At 35.6% G+C, this 22,526-nt stretch overlaps 1 protein-coding gene across 1 annotated transcript; it reads left to right on the top strand.

Annotated features, from left to right (window-relative positions):
* Positions 1-7,106: 7,106 nt before the first annotated feature.
* On the top strand, positions 7,107-19,459 carry LOC308415486 (UDP-glucuronosyltransferase 2B7; the record flags this gene model as incomplete). The annotated part of the gene is made up of 6 exons (XM_080910528.1): positions 7,107-7,830; positions 9,353-9,501; positions 14,902-15,033; positions 16,639-16,726; positions 18,118-18,337; positions 19,183-19,459. 6 exons carry the CDS (start codon positions 7,107-7,109, stop codon positions 19,457-19,459), a joined length of 1,590 nt encoding a protein of 529 aa, XP_080766654.1.
* Positions 19,460-22,526: the final 3,067 nt, after the last annotated feature.

Genomic DNA, 22,526 nt, shown 5'->3' with positions numbered 1-22,526 from the left:
TTCTCACCACTCCATGGCACAATCTCGAAAATTGACCACATAATTGGACACAGAATGAGCCTCCATCGATATAAGAAGATTGAAATACTCCCATGCATCCTCTCAGATCACCATGATCTACAGCTGGTCTTTAACAACAACAAAGACAACAAAAAGCCCACATACACATGTAAACTAAACAATGCTTTGTTAAAGGATAGCAGGGTCAAAGAAGAAATAAAGAAAGAAATTAAGGATTTTCTAGAATTCAACGAAAACGAAAACACAACATACCCAAACCTGTGGGATGCAATGAAAGCAGTATTGAGAGGAAAACTCATAGCCCTAAGTGCTTCCACAAAGAAACTGGAGAGAACTCAAATCAGCAACCTGACAGCACAGCTAAAAGCCCTAGAACAAAAGAAAGCAGATACACCCAAAAAGAGTAGACGGCAAGAAATAACCAAAATTACGGCAGAAATAGACCAAATAGAAACAAAAAGAACCATTGAATAAATCAACAAAACCAAGAGTTGGTTCTTTGAGAAAATCAACAAGATTGATAAAACCCTAGCCAGACTAACTAGAGGGCAAAGAGAGAGTCTCCAAATTAAAATCAGAAAGGAAAGTGGGGACATAACAACTGAAACTGAGGAAATTCAAGAAATCATCAGATCCTACTACAAAAACTTATACTCCACAAAATTGGAAAATCTGGAGGAAATGGATGAATTGCTAGACAGATACAAAGTCCCAAAGTTAAACCAGGACTAAGTAAACAATCTAAATAACCCTATAACACCTAAAGAAATAGAAGAAGTCATCAAAAGCCTCCCAACCAAAAAAAGTTCAGGTCCAGACGGGTTCAGTGCAGAATTTTATCAGACTTTTATTGAGGATATAACACCAATACTCGCCAAACTATTCCAAAAGATAGAATCAGATGGAATATTACCCAACTCATTTTTTTGAGGCTACAATAACCCTTGTACCTAAACCACACAAAGACCCTACAAAGAAAGAGAACTTCAGACCAATCTCACTTATGAACATTGATGCAAAAATACTCAACAAAATCCTTGCAAACCGAATCCCAGAACACATCAAAACAATCATTCATCATGACCAACTAGGCTTCATCCCTGGGATGCAGGGATGGTTTAACATAAGAAAATCCATCAACGTAATCCACCATATAAACAAACTCAAAGACTAAAATCACATGGTCATCTCACTAGGCGCTGAGAAAGCATTCGACAAAATCCAACACCCCTTCATGTTAAAAGTCCTGGAAAGAACAGGAATCCAAGGCCCATACTTAAACATAATAAAAGAAATGTACAGCAAACCAACAGCCCACATCAAACTTAATGGTGAGAAACTTGAAGCAATCCCACTAAAATCAGGGACTCGACAAGGCTGCCCACTCTCCCCCTACCTATTCAACATAGTACTGGAAGTCCTGGCCGGAGTAATTAGACAGCAAAAGGAGATCAAGGGGATACAAATTGGAAAGGAAGAGATAAAAACATCACTCTTTGCTGATGACATGATAGTGTACTTGAGTGACCCCAAAAATTCCACCAGAGAAATCCTACAGCTGATAAACAAGTTCAGCAAACTGGCTGGATACAAAATTAACTCAAACAAATCAGTAGCCTTCCTGTACTCATAGGACAAACATGTGGAGAAAGAAATTAGGGAAAACGTACCCTTCACAATCGTTACAAAAACTATGATATACCTTGGTGTGACTCTAACTAAGCAAATGAAGGACCTGTATGACAAGAACTTCAAACCTCTAAAGAAAGAAATTGAGGAGGATCTCAGAAAATGGAAAGATCTCCCATGCTCATGGATTGGAAAAATCAACATCTTAAAAATGTCCCTCCTACCAAAAGCAATCTACAGATTCAATGCAATCCCCATCAAAATTTCAAACCAGTTCTTCATGGAATTGGAAAGATCAATGTGCAATATTATTGAATAACAAAAGACATATAGCAAAATCCATCCTCAACAATAAAAAAAACATCTGCAGGAATCACTATCCCTGACCTCAAGCTATATTACAAGGCAATTGTGCTGAAAACTGCATGGTACTGGTACAGAAAGAGGCATGTGGATCAATAGAATAGAATAGAAGATCCAGAAATGAGCCCTCATGTATATGGTCACCTGATTTTTGACAAAGGAGCAGTAAATATTCAATGGAAAAAGGACAGCCTATTCAACAAATGGTGCTGGTCCAACTGGCACTCAGGATGCAAAAGAATGATAATAGACCCATACTTATCTCCTTGTACAAAGCTCAAGTGTAAGTGGATAAAAGATCTCCACATTAAACCAGATACACTGAAACTATTAGATGAGAAAGTAGGGAAAACCTTAGAAAACAAAACGGCAACCAACAGAATGGGAAAAGATCTTTACCAACACCACATCAGATAGAGGCCTAATATCCAAGGTGTACAAGGAACTCAAAAAGCTAGACACCAGAGAATCAAATAACAAAACGTTTTCAGTTGAGGAACACTGAATGGCCAAAAAACATCTGAGGAAGTGCTGGACATCCTTAGCCATCAGGGAAATGCAAATCAAAACTACCCTGAGATTCCACCTCACACCAGTCAGATTGGCCAAGATCCAAAACTCAGATGACAGCAGATGCTGGCGAGGCTGCGGAGAAAGAGGAACACTTCTCCCCTTTTGGTGGGGTTGCAAACTAATACAACCACTCTGGAAATCTGTCTGGCGATACCTCAGAAAATTGGATATAGTACTACCTGAAGACCCAGCTATTCCACTTCTGGGCATATACCCCAGAGACACTTTAATACACAACAAAGATATATGCACCACAATGTTCATAGCGGCTCTATTTATAATAGCCAGAAGCAGGAAGGAACCCAGATGTCCTTCAGAAGATGAATGGATACAAAAATTGTGGTACATATACACAATGGAATACTACTCAGCCACCAGAAACAATGACTTAACCAAATTCTTAAGAAAATGGCTACTGGTACAGAAATAGGCAGGTGGATCAATGGAATAAAATAGAAGATCCAGAAATGAGCCCTCATGTATATGGTCACCTGATTTTTGACAAAGGAGCAGTAAACACTCAATGGAAAAAGGACAGCCTATTCAACAAATGGTGCTGGTTCAACTGGCACTCATCATGCAAAAGAATGAAAATAGACCCGTTCTTATCTCCTTGTACAAAGCTCAAGTGTAAGTGGATTAAAGATCTCCACATTAAACCAGGTACACTGTAACTATTAGATGAGAAAGTAGGGAAAACCTTAGAACACATAGGCACAGGAGAAAATTTCCTGAACAAAACACCAATGGCTCAAGCTCTAAGGTCAAAGATTAACAAATGGGACTTAATGAGATTGCAAAGTTTCTGTAAGGCTAAGGACATCGTCAAGAAAACAAAATGGCAACCAACAGAATGGGAAAAGATCTTTACCAACACCACATCAGATAGAGGCCTAATATCCAAGGTGTACAAGGAACTCAAAAAGCTAGAAACCAGACAATCAAATAACCCTATTAAAAAATGGGGTACAGAGCTAAACAAATCATTTTCAGTTGAGGAACACCGAATGGCCAAAAAACATCTGAGGAAGTGCTCGACATCCTTAGCCATCAGGGAAATGCAAATCAAAACAGCCCTAAGATTCCACCTCACACCAGTCAGATTGGCCAAGATCCAAAACTCAGATGACAGCAGATGCTGGCGAGGCTGCAGAGAAAGAGGAACACTTCTCCACTGTTGGTGGGGTTGCAAACTAATACAACCACTCTGGAAATCTGTCTGGCGATACCTCAGAAAATTGGATATAGTACTACCTGAAGACCCAGCTATTCCACTTCTGGGCATATACCCCAGAGACACTTTAATACACAACAAAGATATATGCACCACAATGTTCATAGTGGCTCTATTTATAATAGCCAGAAGCTGGAAGGAACCCAGATGTCCTTCAGAATACGAATGGATAAAAAAATTTTGGTACATATACACAATGGAATACTACTCAGCCACCAGAAACAATGACTTAACCAAATTCTTAAGAAAATGGCTGCATCTAGAGAAGATCATCCTGAGTGAGATAACCCAGTCACAAAAGAACAGACATAATATGCAGTCACTGATAGTGGGATGCTAACCCCAGAGGTTTGCACTTCCCCAGAAACAACTCACAGACTGTATGAAGTCCAAAAAAATAAAGAAAACAAAAAAATACATATATTCACAACACAAGAAGACTTTGACTATATCCATGTTGCGTTTTGTTTTGCATGTACTTTACGCTTATTGCAACTAGTAGGTTTTCAGTGCATACTGTCAAGCCCTTGAAAAAAATCAAGTACTGACTAAAAAACATATTCACATGGTTTTATGTAAAATTTATTTTAATGTCTGAAAAAACAGTACTGACAAAAATGTATAATTTTAAGCAAAAAATGTTTAAAATCTGTACATTTATCTTTGTTTTGCAAAATAAAGTAGTTTAAAAAATAAAAAAAAAGAAAATGGCTGCATCTAGAGAATATTATCCTGAGTGAGATAACCCAGTCACAAAAGAACAGACATAATATGCAGTCACGGATATTGGGATGCTAACCCCAGAGGCTTGCACTCCCCCAGAAACAACTCACAGACTGTATGAAGTCCAGGAAATAAAGAAAACAAAAAAATACATATATTTACAAAACAAGAACACTTTGACTATTTCCATGTTGCGTTTTGTTTTGCATGTACTTTACGCTTATTGTAACTATTAGGTTTTTAATGCATACTGTCAAGCCCTTGAAAAAAATCAAGTACTTACTAAAAAAAAAAAAAAATATTCACATGGTTTTATGTAAAAATTTTTTTAATGTCTGAAAAAACAGTACTGACAAAAATGTATAATTTTAAGCAAAAAAATGTTTAAAATCTGTACATTTATCTTTGTTTTGTAAAATAAAGTCATTTAAAAAAAGTCATATTCCTAAAAATTTGATAAGTTACTGGATAGCTATTACCATGTACATATTTGATTCTGTACACTGGGCTCCATCTCTGGAAATATCTAACTCATTATGTGTACTCTGGTTTTCTCAAATAGCTGGACAGTGTACTCTAGTAACACAAAATTGCCTTATAATACACATTTTGAAATCCCTATGAGGAACTATGTCAGTTTCACTCTTAGGGGTCTGTTGGTAGAAAGTTTTTTGCTACTTTGGATACAAATTTGTCTTGTTTCGTAAAATTTGTATCATGGTGTTGTGATTTGTCTATAAGGCAAAACAAGTACATTAATTTCATATATAGGGGAGTATAGTGGCTAACTTAAACTATTAATTTTAATTAAGAAATACCTAGTGTATTATGGAGAAAATCACTAAGGTCCATCTATACAGAAATTTCCAAATATATCTTTTTATTTTTCAATCTGATGAGGAATTTGTGGGAAGGCTTTTACTATGACAAACATTCTTAGGTATTCAGTGGATACTGTAATGGTAATGAAAGAGTGAAAATATTTGCTAAGTTATCTTGCAAATGATTCTACTGAGTGAGACACATAGAGTAATTTTACCATATGCCTTTCACTTTTGCGAATGCACACAAAACTAGATAATAGGATTTTAGGGAAGAGTGACCTAAGATACAGTGTGCATGATTAAGTTGACCAGCTACTTTATATGACATCACAAGATAATTTATTAATTTATACAAGAGGATCTAGTGATATAGAGCAAATATATATTGGGCATTTTTGCTGTGGTAAAATGGAGTAGTGTGCTAACAGAGAAGCCCACCAAGCCAGCAACATAGACTCTGAGAGATAAGGTATTCTCCCATCCAGGTCATGACAAGAAGCTACTAGAAATCCCTGCATACTCTGACATACCAGGTTAAGCTTTCTTTCTTTTTTATTTGTTTTATGAGAAAAGACTGTAGCTATTTTGTACTCAGTTTCTTTTTAAGGGATCATTATTTTACAGTTTGAGAACTTCACAAATGCATATAATAGGTTTTTATCAAATCACCATCTCTGCCCTCCTCTCCATATTTTCTCATTACCCACCCCCTATAACCACTGCTTTCCATTCCCAACCTCAAATTCATTTTTAAACCCAAATGAGGTGACATAGATTGCCAGCATGCAGATAGAAATAAAGCCATCTCTTAAAGCATGGCTAGTCCTCCCGAAGCTGCAGCTCCAGCTTCTCTCTTCCGAGCAGCCACAACCTGCCAACAACTCCCCGGGTAGGGAAAGAACGTCATGTGTCCCCTACCCATTTTGGGATTATGGCTGGCTGGATCTTGTGCGGGCTTTGTGTGTGCAGTCATAGCCACTGGGAGTCATATGAAATGTGAAATGGTTCTGTAATGTCCAAAAATAGTGTTCTGCCTCAGACATCCACTATTTCTGCCCATTTTACCTATACTGTGTATTCTCAGAACATTCTTTTATACTTTAGACCTCCATAGAAGATGCCAGTGAAGTGGCTGATTTCACAGTCCCATGTTGGATGACTTTGTTAAAGTGAAGGCTGATTGAGATAACTACTCATAAAATTTTTGGAAATTGTAGACAAGAGATTTATCTATGGCATATTATAAGTATACCACAGAACATTTGTCATATAATTTAAATTGTTGATTTGGGTTACATGAGTACACCTATCAACATTGATACAATATTTTTGATTCTTTATGTAGAAGAAATAATGATCAACTATGTAAATTAATGTGTTTTCAATTCTGTATAAAGGATAATTCAAAGAGCATCCATGGTATGATATTACTGCCTTTGTGAAATACATTAGAATATTCCAATATCTATCAGCATTAGTGATTGAACATGCATTCATTATCTCCTGGTTTATTGTAAGCACTCGGTCATAAAAGAGACATTAAACATTCTCGAGGACAGCGATAGTACTTAACATTTGCTTTCTCTATTTTTTTTCTCTTCAAAAGCCAATGGTCATACCGTTATCAGCTTTGAGCAATGCAAGTTATATTTTAACTTCTTGGCTACTTCTTTTTTGATAAATGCTCAAGCAGTGACAGAATGGAGCACAGTCTGAACAGAAGGCCTTTGATTTTCAGGATGCCTGTGAAGTGGATTTTTGCTCTGCTCCTGCTGCAGATAAGTTTCTGCTTCAGATCCGGAAACTGTGGGAAGGTGTTGGTGTGGCCAATGGAATACAGTCATTGGATGAATTTAAAAATAATACTGGATGAACTTGTACAGAGAGGCCATGAAGTCACTGTTCTGAGACCTTCATTTTCAATCTTTCTTGATCCTAAAGAAGCATCTGGTCTTATATATGAAACATTTCCTACAGCTTCCAATAATGATGAAGTAGAAAAGTTTTTTTCCCAGTGGGTGAATATGTGGACATATGATGTGCCAAAAGATAGATGTTTTAGATACTACCCATCATTGAACATAATGTTTGGACAATTTTCTGATTTGTGGTTAAAGAATTGTAGAGAAGTTGTTACAAACAAACAACTTATTGCAAAACTAAAGAAATCCAAGTTCGATGTGGTTCTTTCAGATGCTATTGGTCCTGGTGGGGAGCTGATAGCTGAGCTTCTGCAGATACCTTTTGTGTACAGTCTTCGGTTTGGTAATGGCTATGGAATAGAAAAGAACAGTGGGGGACAACTCTTCCCTCCTTCTTATGTACCTATTATTTTGTCAGGATTAAGTGGTCAAATGACATTCATGGAGAGAGTAGAAAATATGATGTGTTTACTTTATTTTGATCTTTTGTTTGAGTCATTTCCTGCTAAGGATTGGGATCCATTTTTCAGTGAAATTTTAGGTAAGTGGTATTCTTTGTTACAAATTTTTCTCTGATGTTGACATTATTAAATGAAAAATAATATTGTATAGCAATATCAATAAACCTATGAGGGAGCTTATATTACTGATCAAAAAGAACCTGACAGCAGCTCTGATCCAGGCCACTTTAGGAAGTAATGCAGTTAAAGTTGAAGGGTGCAAGCTTTCTCTAAGAAAATTCATGTTTATTCGATTATTTTTCTTCATTTTAAAAAGACAATGTACTTCTTTAATGTGCTGTGTGTATGTGTGTGTGTGTGAGTGTGTGTGTGTGTGTGTATGTGTGTGTGTGTGTGTGTGTGTGTGTTTGTGTGTGTGAAAATGAAGACCAGATGTCAACATTCACTGTGTACTTTCATCCCTTGCTAATTTATTTAGTGAGAGAAGGACTTTTTCTGAATAAGAACCTTAACAACTCAACAATGTGGCCTGGACAGTGACTCCAAGGTTTCACTCAACTCTGCTTCACAAGCACTGCTGTGCATCCTGTGCACAGGTTTTAGGTACCTGCACCTAATGAACATCCACATGCAGGGCCTAGTGCAGCTACAGCAAATGTTTCACCTGACAAACATCCGCCTATCTTAACCTTGGTAAATTTTAAAGAGAAAAATACTTAATACTATCTTTTCTGTATAGCATTTGGAAGGTTGTTTTGTCTTTTTAGGATCTGTTTTTAACTTTTTTCTTTAAAATGTTGTTTTCTTACTTTATAAAAAATTCCCTCTTTTAAGACATGCTGAGGCTTTAGTCACATAATCACCCCTCAAAACACACTCTAGAGCATTTTGTCTAAGTCGCCATTTTAAAGAGTAAAACTCCAGAAGCTTGGACACAAATGTATCTGGTCTGCATAGTGTGAAGTTACAATCCTCTAGTTTAGGTGAGAAAGCCACAATTAAGCAAAAACAAACTTGTCAATTCTCATAAGTTTTGAAAGTTTTGCTAATAGTATTTGTAAACATTTCTACAAAGAACTGCATATTATTACATTTCCTAGTGTGAAGGAAAAGTGGGGCTTGGTGTCACAACTCTTCCAGGCACTACTCTCATAATTCTCTTCGGAAACTGAGAGCCAAGAGATAGTTTGTTTGTTAAAGAAATGAACTTGTTTGTGAATAGATTATGCCCATGGTTGTGTTGAGGTAGTTTCACTCTAGAGCTAGAGTGTTTCTTAGATTTGCACCTATCTTCCTGAAGCTTTAGAGGAGCAGAATGCAGAGCAGGTACATGGAAGCCCATTAGATTGCATAGGATGGCTGAGTTACTGAGGTGATATTAACAGCTCATCTGAGTTTTCCTTTAACAAGCATATATTCCATAAACTGAAAAGAGATTATACTAAAAGTGCATTATACATAAATAAATGTAATTGTTTCTATATGCATGCTTTGTGTCTTTGAGTAATATTATTTCAACACTTTTCAGACAATATACTATTCACATGGCCATACTTTAGTTATCCTTTTGTTCTTCAACCCCCAACTCATTTCTCCATTTAGGAAGACCCACTACTATGGTGGACACAATGAAGAAAGCAGAAATGTGGCTCATTAGATCCTACTGGGACTTGGAGTTTCCCCGCCCAACCTTGCCAAACATTGAGTTTGTTGGAGGACTGCACTGCAAACCTGCCAAACCCTTGCCTAAGGTAAATACATTCTTTGGGTTTTGTTTTATTCCACTATATTTCAAATGGTTCCACACCATACTTTTGCTTTCCCTTCCAGTGAGAAAGAATTGCTCATAGGAAAAAGCACATGGTCAAATAGATGCTACAAATTAAAACAGTCACAAATGTATGCATTTCCTTCAATTGATGGAATAACAGGAGAACATGGGGTGACAGCTTAGTTCAATGACCTAAAAATTGATGCTCTTTCCTACAAACTTTGCAAAATGATTAGTATACACTTGAATAAGTTCTTGACTTGCAAGGAAACAAAATAAAAGTTTCTTTGCCCAAACACCAATATGTAATATTCCAGTAACAAAAATTTAATGAAATATATTTTGAAGAAATGATTATAATTTAAAGAGGCCATTTAATAGAAATAACAAAACAGACTCTAAACTCATTTATGGTGAAAAAAACTAGAATATTAAGTAGAAGTCAAATGAAACAGCAAAAAAGTATACAAGAAAATGAGCCACTAGTTTATCGAGAGCAAATTCTAGGACCTGCGAGTATGGTGTGTGCAAAGCAGGGGGTTTTGATTAACAGATCAATCAAAACTTCACAATAGAACACAGAGAAAGGAGCTGAACTGAAAAGTAAGATCACATTTTCTTTAAAATTTTTTTAAAAATCTACAAGATGCAGTTCCCAGTTGGATTTCACGGGGCCAAGTCAGGAAATAGCAAACCTATAAGAAGCTAATGTTGTAGTCCTGATAGCAAAGAAGATGAAGCTAGAATAGAATACTTACAGATCTCAGTACTACTAACCATAGTCTAATACTTCCAGGATCCTACGGTGTTGGAAAATGGAAACCAGTGAAACTAAATATCTCAGGTTCTTAGTGGGGGATGATAAGTTAATGCTGAACATTTCCATCACTGCTATTTTGTTGTTACTGTTAGGCTGTGAAACATTGTTGACAGAACAAGGTACAATGGCAAATGACATCTGTTGGTCATGACCTCAGAAGTTTCAGGACTCGACTTGGTTAGTTCTGGTACTAGGGTGGGACAGACTCTATTTGAAAAAGGATTTGTTTGTACCATGAAGGTCAGAAAGCAGAGACTTAGTTGGATTGCCCCCAAAACAGGAAGCCTGTTGCATAGTATCATTAAGTAGACTTCACTTCTTAAAGTTCCTAAAGATTTTCCCAAAATGTACCATGACCAGCAAGCACATAATGTACCACTGAGGGCACATAAGGACAGTTGCATTCCACCTAATTGATTTACTAAAACCAGTAATTTTCTTATATTTAAAGAAACCTTAGGTTCATCTTGCTCAATAATAATAAAAATTTCAACATGCATATCATTCTAAAATGCCATTCATATTTATAAAGTAAATTATAAATTTTGGCAAGATGAAAAATGTGTAAACCTAAACTGTATCTGTGTCAAGATTCTTCGATGGTTTTCTAGCTCAAAGAGAAAAGCATTTCTCAATATTGTGAATGTTTGCCTTCAATGACATTTAAGGAACACTCAGCATTGCCTTGCTTTTAGTTCACCAAATAATGTACTCCCCACCTGAGGTCTCAGATTTTTGTATCACAGGGAATAAAATAAATAGTTTATGCTATTGATAAAGAGTATTTTTTGGTTTTCCTTAAATGTTATTATCTCTCATACACACACAAATACAAACACACACATATAACATACCTATATAGAGAAAAACGTATAATACAACATTTGAGTCTACCAAATATTGGTCATATGTACACATTTAAGGGGCAGGTTCCTTGGTATCGGATACACAATTTGTTGCTCATCTCTGGGAAAGACTGATCATGTTTTCTTCTGTCTTATGACAGATTCCCTAAAGCTCTTTTGAATAGCATGGTCCCTGTCATTATCTGGCAGAATAACCATAGAAAAATACATATACTGCACATGAACACTTTATTATTCCTACCACTTGCTTATGAAAACAATAATCACATTTAAATTTCCCAATCCTCATGCCTATATATCTGCTATAATAAACATCATGGTTATAAGATCATTACAGAACAAGCTTGCATTAATGACATATAATATGATGCTCGAGTACTTGTAATTTTATGTTACTAACAGCTAATAATATTAAAGTATTATTCATTTATTTTTAACTTGTGTGAAGAATGCATTTGCCTGTATACTACTGTGTGTACATGCAGGGATAAAGTTTACACGTTAGAAGTATGAATGAATTAGTCTGTTCTTTCTTCCGGCTTGTGAATTACAAGAGTCAGACTCAGGCCATCAAGGGCAGCAATAAAAATTACTAACTGAAAAATCTTGCTGGCCGCTTAAAGAGTCTTAAATGGTTACTGTCCAAATAAAGTTAAGATGTTAATCATTAGGCTATAAACAGTAATTTTCCATTATCAAAGGCCAATTCCATATGTATATATGTTTTTCACAATTTATCTTGTTCTTGAAGTATTTCTCAGTTTCTAAAGAGAAGCCGGTAGTGTTATTAGCATTAGAACAAGGAAAAGAAGACAGTGAAAACAGTATTTAACAATAAAATAATTGTAATTGGTAAGAATAACTGTGGTAATTGTTTTTCACAAACAAGATTGTAACTTATTATATAATTATAAACTTTATTATTCTGTGTATAACATAGCTCTATTCAGTCCAGAAAGATGACTCAATGGACAAAGGACTAGCCTAAAAGTCTGACATCCTGAGTTTCTTTCAGGGAAATACACACCAAAGGAGGGAGGATGCTGGGTGACAGACCCGGGCTTAGCAGTCCCGGTCCTTAGAGATAAGGAACTGGCAGAAGGGATTACAGATGAATAAATCAGAGACTAGGGCTTGGAGAATCTTGCATCTCTGCCTGAGTAGCAACCAGAATGTTTTTTTATTTATGCAGATTCCACAAAAGAGGCAAATTTACGTTTTTAAAATGCCAATCATAGTCATCTTGTCCCAAGACTAGAGTTAAAAGTAATGAGAAAATAGGTATTAAAGATGTCAAATCATCTTGGAGTACATGAGAATTTATGACATATGACATTGTATTCTGCAGGAGAGTGAAACATAAAACACATAGAAAAGAATCAACCCCACAGGAAGAACAACATCAACCAAGCAAAGCCCCCAGAGCTCCCAGGGAATAAAACATCAACCAATGAGTCTACAATGGAGGGACAAATGACTCCAGCCGAATACGTAACAAAGCATGGCATTATCAGCAAGAGGAGAAGCCCTTGGTCCTATGAAGCCTCATTTCTCCAGTTAGGGAAATGCCAGGGTGATGAGGTGGGAGTAGGAGCATCTCCAAAAAAGCATGAGGAGAAGGGAGGAGGAATGAGAGAGAGAAGAAATCAGATAACATATCAGTGTAAATACATAAAATATTCAAAGTATTAACAAAAGAAAAAATGAAGAAAGAGAGAGAGAGAAAAGAAAGAAAAAACAGAAGACAGATAAAAGGAAAAAGAAAAAAGAGAAATGAAGGAAGGAAGAAAGGAAGGAAGGAAGGAAGGAAGGAAGGAAGGAAGGAAGGAAGGAAGGAAAGCATCTGAGTAATTCTAGGCAGGTTTTCAAGCCTTGAACAAGGCATAGAGATTGAAATACAACTTGAGAGTTGCCTTGGCTGAAAAGTTTGAAAGTTTTCCCAAGCTGCAGACTGACTTTTTCTTTTCATTTGTTTTCTAGTTAAATGACCTCACTGTGAGTAACAGTGTGAGCCACTCTCCTTATGATTGACAAATTCTTATATTTATTTTACACCAATTTTATTAAAAAGTGTGTGTGTGTGTGTGTGTGTGTGTGTGTGTGTGTAGTGAATCAAAGGTTCTTTTAGGCAAATTAACTTTTTTATTTTCTGGGGGCAATATCTCTAAACTACCTGTAAGAGGAAACCTATATTCTTATCTTTTCCCAAATCTATTGTTTTTGAGTTGCTTAGGGGCAGATGTGCCAGGAGAACTCTAAAGCTATCAACTTTCCGTACTGTTTACTATCTCCATAGCAAGGAAGACTTCTGAGTAGGGGTAGATAAGGTTACTACTTGAAACAGAATTGGTAAAGATTGCACTTGGCTCAGCCTTGCCCAGCTGTGTCAGATAGCTATGCTGGATTCATAACTCTCTGTCATTAGTCACAGGAGTTCCAGAAGAGAAACACTGAAGCTTGTCTTTTGTCTTCTGCCCTTTCTTGGTTGCAGTTTATATTATATATTAGATAGATAGATAGATAGATAGATAGATAGATAGATAGATAGATAGATAGATAGATAGTTAGATAGATAGATAGATAGATAGATAGATAGATAGATAGATAGATAGATAGATAGATAGATAGATAGATAGATAATAGATAGATAGATAGAGAGAGATGGTAGGTAGATAGATAGATAGATAGATAGATAGATAGATAGATAGATAGATAGATAGATAGATAGATAGATAGATGGATGGATGGATGGATGGATGGATGGATGGATGGATGGATGGATGGATGGATGGATAGATAGATAGATAAATAGATAGATAATGCTCTCTTAATAAAAATACATGTTAGAATTAATATGTTTGCATTCTACAATTCCATTTTTTATGGTTTATCAAATATCCCTGTGACTTCTTTCCTTTAAAAGAAGAAATTAGAGGATAAGAGATGATTCAACTATTAAAGAGCATGATCTGCGCATTCAGACGACCTAGATTGAATTCCGAGCACTCACATGGCAGCTCACAACTGTCTGTAACTCCAGTTCCAGGTGATACAATACCCTCCCACAGTTATCAAGTGTCTTATTAATACTTAGACACAAACACTACATAGCCTGCGTATCTGAACTATACAATTTAAACTCAACTTTTCTATAAGCAATATGAATCATAATTTTCTAAGGACAGCTTTAGAAAATTATTATAAAAATCATATATGTAAATATTATATTTTTGGAAATGTTTTACCAAATCATTTAATATCCTAAACTAGGATAAAAGATTCATATTGCTTAACTCATACACATATCCTTTATTAAATAGTTTTTATCACTGTCATTTACATTAAATAACCAGTCCCAGAAAGTTTAGATGGAAATAAAGAAATGGGAAAATAATTTACTCTATAGGTTAAAAAATAAATGTCAATAATGATTATAAGATTCATATCACATTATATGATATAAATATTATAATTTTATTTTTTCTGAAGATAATACGTGAAATACTTGAATATACATAGTGTTGCTCCCCATGAGCATGGGATGACTAAGTAGCAGTGATCGTCCTGAATGTGTTTGACCACTGGTACTTATTGTTCCTGTGATAGCTAATTTCCTCTTGGTTTTTAATAGCAAATTCAATAGTGTTTCATGTGCTGTTGACTTTTTGCAGTAAAACATTTTCTGCATTCACAGGAAATGGAAGAGTTTGCACAGAGCTCAGAAGAACATGGTGTGGTCGTGTTGTCTCTGGGGTCTATGATCAGAAACATAACACAAGAAAGGGCCAACACAATTGCCTCAGCCCTGGCACAAATTCCACAAAAGGTAAAATGGTCCCCCAATGGGAGACAACTGTCTACTGAGTTTATGACAGTGTAGAAAGATCCTATACTTGGATGTTCTCTTATTTAAAGGCAATTGCTCTGATTTGCTTTGCCAGTTAGGAAATAATTTAAAATCCAATAGAATGTGTTTTTTAATTAGGATAACCATGACATAAACATGTAATCACAGAGAAGAATGGTGAGCACAGCGATTGTAAGGGAAACTACACAAAATAACTAAACTCTTATCACTTGCTGCTTTTGCTTGAGACTTGTTTGAATCCAGAAATTTAGGAATCCGTTTATTCAAAAAACTGTTTGATTTAATAACTTTACTAGCAGACTGGGGGCAGGGGATATGCCTTACAACATGTAGATTTCCAAGGTAAACCTCCAATATTTACAAAAATGCTCTAGTTACTTAATTACCATTCAGGAGACATTTTACAGAAAGGGAGACTGGGGTTCACCATCATAGTCCCTCTGTGCCATGTTTGTTGAAAGAGATAAAAGGAAGAACCAGGCCTTCTAAAGAGGAACCTGTGAACATCTGAAATAGGGAGATGTAAAAGAGAAGGTGGAATCATCCCTGTCCTTATAGTTAACCACCCATACAGGAACAAACATCATCCATGGGACTGTGTCTCCAATACAGTAGAGTAAAATGCCTCTCTTTTAAGAATAAATGTGGAAGTAAGAGAGAGTCCAGTAGAAATGAGCATTGTACTAGAAAAGGACCGAGTGGCTCTCTCTTCATAAAATATATAAAGATAATTTATATATCAGCCGAACGTTACCCAGTAGAACTTAGAATCTAGATTGTTGTTTTCTACTGCATGAAGTTACGATAATGACCTATGCTGGTTTTCACTGAAGTCTCAAAGTTAAGTCTAAACATCTCACAACAAACAGATAGTAAGCGTGTAAGCAAAACTCCAATTGGTGAGGGTAGTTTGGGATTTCAAGTCAGTCCAGTATGTGTGATTCAAGCCAGCATTTGGACGTTTCTGCCCTGTAAAACTGCTTTGACAGAGGCATCATGCTAGCTGTGAAGATGAATGTGGACAAGGGTGACAAATATGAATGTAATGTTCAATGTAAATTCCTACAGTCTGTGAGGTTATTACCAGGATGGTACGGACGGATGACTCAAATGTCTGATGTGCCATTATGCCAACTATCTAGAAAACTTTGAACAGAGAAATTAGTGGATATAGACAACCTTCTGAAATACATAAAGATCATAATTTTAAATGCTAAACATGTTTAAAATAACATCAGTAAAGTGAATATACATGCTGTCGTTATTTCATTCTAGCATGAAATTCAAAACAAACATTTCTTACATACATTCATATTTCATGAAATGTCTCATGTGAGCACATAACTGCACATGGAAAATTATAATTATATTCAACCTGACCAAATGTACAGAGAAACATGGAAGGTGTAAATAGAGTCTATGTCTCGGATTTGTGGTAGTTTTTAATGACTCCTTTCCTGATTTCTACACCTGCAGATATTTCTAGTTAAGCAGTGTTAAACTTCTGAAATAGTATAATTTAAATTTTTAATCCCTCCATAAATTATTGTTTACATCTAACAGGTTTTTTGGAGATTTGAGGGCATAAAACCAGACACCTTAGGACCCAATACCCGGGTGTTCAAGTGGATGCCCCAGAATGACCTTCTTGGTAAGTCTCTGAGAATCAAACACAGAAAACATGAATCAAAGAATCATTGGGCCCATAGGGACACAGAGACTGAACTAATAATCAGGGGGCCAGCCTGGGTCTCACTCAGGCACTCTGAATATGTTATAGTTGTGTAGCTTGTTTTCCTGGTACTCCTAACAGGAAGCAGGGACTTTTTCTTTCTAGAGATCTTCTATTGCAATTCCAATACTATGAAAATCCTCAGAAAAGAGGTGTCCATGCCAGTTTCACCTCAGCTCATTTAGGCCCTTTTTCTGGCCTTCAGCAATGAGCTCTTAACTTCAAGCTATGAGACGCAATCAAGGAGAAAAGCTTATCTTGTTTGGAGAAAGTCCTGAACCACCACCACCACCCATCTTCAGGCAACCAAACAACCGTCCACACCACCTCTGTGACACAAAAACTCAAAGTGAAGGTTCCCTTTCCTGACAATGGGTTTTTAGCTAACATTGTGTAGTTCCTGAATGCAGCCATATCACCTTACTTTGCAAAACTCCAACCAAATTCCACACACACACACACACACACAGAGAGAGAGAGAGACAGAGAGAGAGAGAAAGAGAGAGAGAGACAGAGACAGAGACAGAGAAAGAGACAGAGAAGGGTGGGGGGATGGAGAGATAGAGGGGAGAGAGAGAGGTGAGAGGGAGGGACAGAGAGGGGAAGGAAGGGGAAGAGGGAGAGATACAGAGACAGAGAGAAAGAGACACAGAGACAGACAGATAGACTGATGAACAGAAAAACAGGTGTTCAGGCTAGTGGATGGACAGACAGTCAGGCAGAAACAGAAATACAGAGAGTGTGTGTATGTACTAATAAGCAAGTCTAATTAGTCAGTAGGGAAATAACAATATTTCCCTATTGATTTTTAAGCATCTTTAGTTGCATTACTTACCTTGAGAGGGGAGGAAGGTCATAGAAGGAAGAGTCAGAAAAGCAATGACTAGCACTAAGAACAAATAAACACTTTATGTTAACAAGTTATAACAAACACATGCTGTTCTCAGACATTCATTTCCTCCATCTAATATGTACATTGTGTATTCAACTGATCATCACTTTTCATCACAAGACACATACCAGGACACATAGCACATTTGTCATTCATCCCTCAACTACTTCTTCCATAAACTGTAGCTCCATGATAAAGAAAACGTAAGATAAAGCTCTCTCACTTACTCTCCTATGCACTTAGGTATTTCTTACTCTGAGGTATTAAAGCATTATAGACAATTCAAATAAAGTTTTATATTAAAGAGTGCTATGTCTTTTTGAGTACTTTATTACATATAAATTCTTATATGCTCTTAAATATAGAGGCCTATATTTAAATTTTCTAATGAGTATATTTTCTGATGTTTTCATCTTAGGTCATCCAAAAACTAAGGCTTTTGTAACTCATGGTGGAGCCAATGGCATCTATGAGTCGATTCATCATGGGATCCCCATGGTTGGCATCCCTTTATTTGCAGAACAACATGATAACATTGCTCACATGGTGGCCAAAGGAGCAGCTGTTTCTGTAGACTTTCATACAATGACCAGTTCAGATTTACTGAATGCACTTAATGCAGTAATCAATAACCCCTTGTGAGTATAACCATTTATTTATTTATTTGCACTGTACTGGAACCCAGGACTTTACTCTTGACTGCTGAACAGGTATTCTGTCACTGTGCTATGTCATAAGCCCATGTATAATTTCTCATGGAAAACTCCAAGAAGCAGCAAATATCCTAAAAAAAAAAATAATGATGAAGGCAAAAAGCTGCATTAGATAAGAAAGAAATGTAATTCTTTCATTATTTTTGTTTTAGAGTCTTAATTTAACCTTCTGTATTTCTCTTTCATCTTGCAAAACTCTGCAATACAATATTGTACCAAACCCAGCAAAAGCACCTTTCAGTTTTACTAAAACAAATTATCAGATTTTTAGGATAAATAATTTGGATTATTGAAATCTCATGAGTGAGTGAGTGAGTGTGTGTGTATGTGTTTGTGTGTGGGGGGATGAGTGGGTGGGTGGGTGGGTGTGGGTATGTGTTTGTGTCTTTGTGTGTGTCTCTGTTGGAAAGAATCACTGAGGCTCATAACAGGTGATATGGAAAGCAATAGGAAGCAGTGATGTTACAATGGCTCTATGTAACTTCTTGTACTATGACAGTTGGGATTCTCAGCGTGACACCTCAGTACATTTTCATTTTAGAGTAAATGTAGTTTTTATAAGTTTAAATACCTACTGATATTTGAAATTTTAGTAGAGTGAATCAACTGTAGATAGTTTATATGTTCTTTAATAAAATCGTCACTATGATAAGTGACCTCAATCATTTTCTTTATGCTTTCATATAATCTTCTTTATGATATACATAACTTTAAGTACATTTATTTTCATGTTCATTCTGTAAGGAGATTTCTATTGTATTTTTCTTTAGCTATAAAGAGAATGTAATGAGGTTGTCAACCATTCACCATGACCAGCCTATGAAGCCCCTGGACAGAGCAGTCTTCTGGATTGAGTTTGTCATGCGCCACAAAGGAGCCAAGCACCTGAAACCACTTGCCCATAACCTCACCTGGTACCAGTACCACTCTCTGGATGTGATTGGATTCCTGCTAGCCTGTGTGGTGGCCATTGCTTTTCTTGCTGTAAAGTGTTGTCTGTTTGTTTACCGATTCTTTGTAAAGGTGGGAAAGAATAAAAGGGACTAGGACTCTTTAAGAAAGAAGACTCTGATCTGTGGTCCTGATGCGGAAGACTATTCCAGTCAATGCTAATACTGTATATCAGATGATTTCTGTTTTAGAAGACATTGTGCTACTTGATATAGCTATATATTTTACTCCATAAGTTAAGAAATTTCCATTTTTAATCTTTATGTTTTTATGTAAGTTTTTTTTTTAATGTTCATTCTTCCATGAAATAATTCTAAGAATAATGATAAAGATTGAAACACCAACTTGTTTATGGGCAAAAATAGGAAACCTGAAGTTTTTAGTAGAAACTTTAAGATATAATTTTTAAAACAAAATGGACAACAAATGTGAGAAAGAAAAAGAATATGATTCATTTCTAAAGTGATTAGGTGAAATAAGTAAAAAGACATATGGATGATAGATAGATGATAAATAGATGACAGATAGATAGATTGATAGATGATGGATAGATAGATAGATGGATAGCTAGATAGGTGATAGATGATAGATAGATAGATTATAGATAGATAGATAGATAGATAGATAGATAGATAGATAGATAGATAGATAGATAGATAGATAGATAGATAAATGTTAGACAGTGATGGTAGATAGATAAATAGTGATGGTAAATAGGTAGGTAGGTAAGTAGGTTGGTAGGAAGATAAATAGATAGATAGATCGATAGATAGATAAATAGAGAGAGATATGATAAATTAGATAGATAGATATATAGATAACAGGTAGATGGTATATAATAGAGGGATAGATAGATGATAGATAGATAAAAGATAGATAAATAAATAGACAGATGATAGATAGATGGACAGATGATTGATAGATAGATAGATGATAGATAGATAGATAGATAGATAGATAGATAGATAGATAGATAATAGAGAGATGATAGATATATAGAAAAGAGAGATGATAAATTAGATAGATAGATAGATAGATAAATATAGATAGATAGATAGGTAGATAGATAGATAGATAGATAGATAGATAGATAGATAGATAGATAATGGATAGATGAAAGATAGGTAAATAGATGGTAGATAGATAAATAGATAGATACATAGATAGATAGATAGATAGATAGATAGATAGATAGATAGATAGATAGATAGATAGATCATAGGTAGATGGTAGATAATAAAGGGATAGATAGAAGATAGATAGATAATAGATAGATATATAAATAGGTAGACATAGATAGACGGATATATGATTGATAGATAGATAGATAGATATCGATGTATAGATAGATAATAGATAGATGATTGATTGATAGATAGATAGATAGATAGATAGATAGATAGATAGATGATAGATAGATAGATAGATAGATAGATAGATAGATAGATAGATAGATTGATTGATTGATAGATTGAAAAAGTGACAATGCAGGTTTTATTGAAACTACCATAGTAAAGGAAAGAGGGTTCATAGTACATACACAGTCACAGACAAACACCAACAACAAAACAACAACAATGAATATAAAGTAGTGTTTAAAGAAGACTAAAAGATGAGTAGAAGAAATTTAAAGAAGTGGGAATTTAAACTAGAGTCTAGGAGTAAGTGAAGAAAAATTGCTTAAATGTCCTAGCACTGGAAGAAACAGTGTACAGTTCTCTGTGCACTTTCACAGAAATGCAGGTGCTTGCATATCTACAGTAAAAGTTAAACCCCCATTAAGACAGAATCCATGACAAAATACAAGCAAACTCCATAATAAGTTTGTCTAGGATAGGTGCAAGTTGTATCTGTTACAAGAGGACAAAAATACATGTGGTTTGTTTGTTGTTTGTTTGTTTTAATGCATTTGTTGGTTTATTTTACATCCCAAATGCTGTCTCCATCCTGGACCTTCCCTCACAGATTCTCTCCCTCTATGCCCCTTCCCCTTCTATTCTGAGAGGGTAGACATAATACTTCAATGTTTTGTTTTATTTATTACAACTCAAGATGTTTTCTAATACATTTCTCACTGAAAATAGATCATCCAATAAACTTTTTGTTGGAAAGAAGAGTGTTGTTTTGTTAACACATGACAGATACACCGAGTATCCTTTTCATTGAATGGTCTTGTGAAGTTGGACAGTATGAAAACACACAACATAAAATGGCCTGCATAGCCCAGAATAATGTCTGAACACTTCAAGCTCAATTCAGTGTTCTGGGTGCTACAACACACTTCCTTGCTGTAACAATAAAGTGAGCTATATCTCTCCTTTATTCATCTAGCCAGTCATTTCTGGCTGCTGTCTACCCAGAAGTATGAGGAAAATTCACAAACTTATATACTTTTATTTATTTCCCATTAGAAACATAGAGAATGGTCATTGTCTAAAGAAGGAATAATCATTGAATGGAAAACTTTGGTATCATATCATATTATCTGTGATAGACAGAATATTTGAAATAGTAAAAGGTTTTCAAGGTCTGACTTGTAATATCTACACTCACATTTTTTACACTCGGCACACAGCTGCAAAGCAGGACACAAAAGAAAGAATCCAACTGAACAGTACTTCTTTTGCTCAGTATAAAGTTTGAATGGGAGGTATAATTATCACTTTTGATGCATGGAAAAGATTTCTAGGGTGCTCTCTGATACAACTTGAATGTGATCATCAATAATAACAGATAAGATAATAATGTTGGGAATAAACACTCTTTCTTAAAACTACATATTCAGAGAGCTCTAAACGTATTGTAAATGGAGGCCTTGAATCCATAACCTTTCTTCTGGCCAATCAGAGTTTGCCAAGTTTTGCAGTTTTCTCAGCCCAATTATACTGATTGAGTTTGCTCAAGGGAAGATTTCTTGTGTAATGACCTTGTCTACCTATGTGATTATCTGTGGTTAATGATCTCCAGGGCATAAAGAAGACTTCCAATAGTAGTCTGAAAAAGTTAATTTTATGATTTTTCCCAAAAAGACTCAGAAATAAAGGACATAAAATGAATCATAATGCAGACAGTCCCCAGGAATACAACATGCAGAGACTAAAGCATAAAAGTTCAAGACAGAAGGACAGTGATTGTGGCATTTGGCTCAGCTTTGCTGGAACTT

Source organism: Micromys minutus (assembly GCF_963924665.1).
Source record: "Micromys minutus genome assembly, chromosome: 1".
NCBI classification, from domain to species: Eukaryota; Metazoa; Chordata; class Mammalia; order Rodentia; family Muridae; genus Micromys; species Micromys minutus.
Note: the sequence above shows the minus strand (reverse complement) of the source record. Positions and strands in the feature narration are given on the sequence as shown.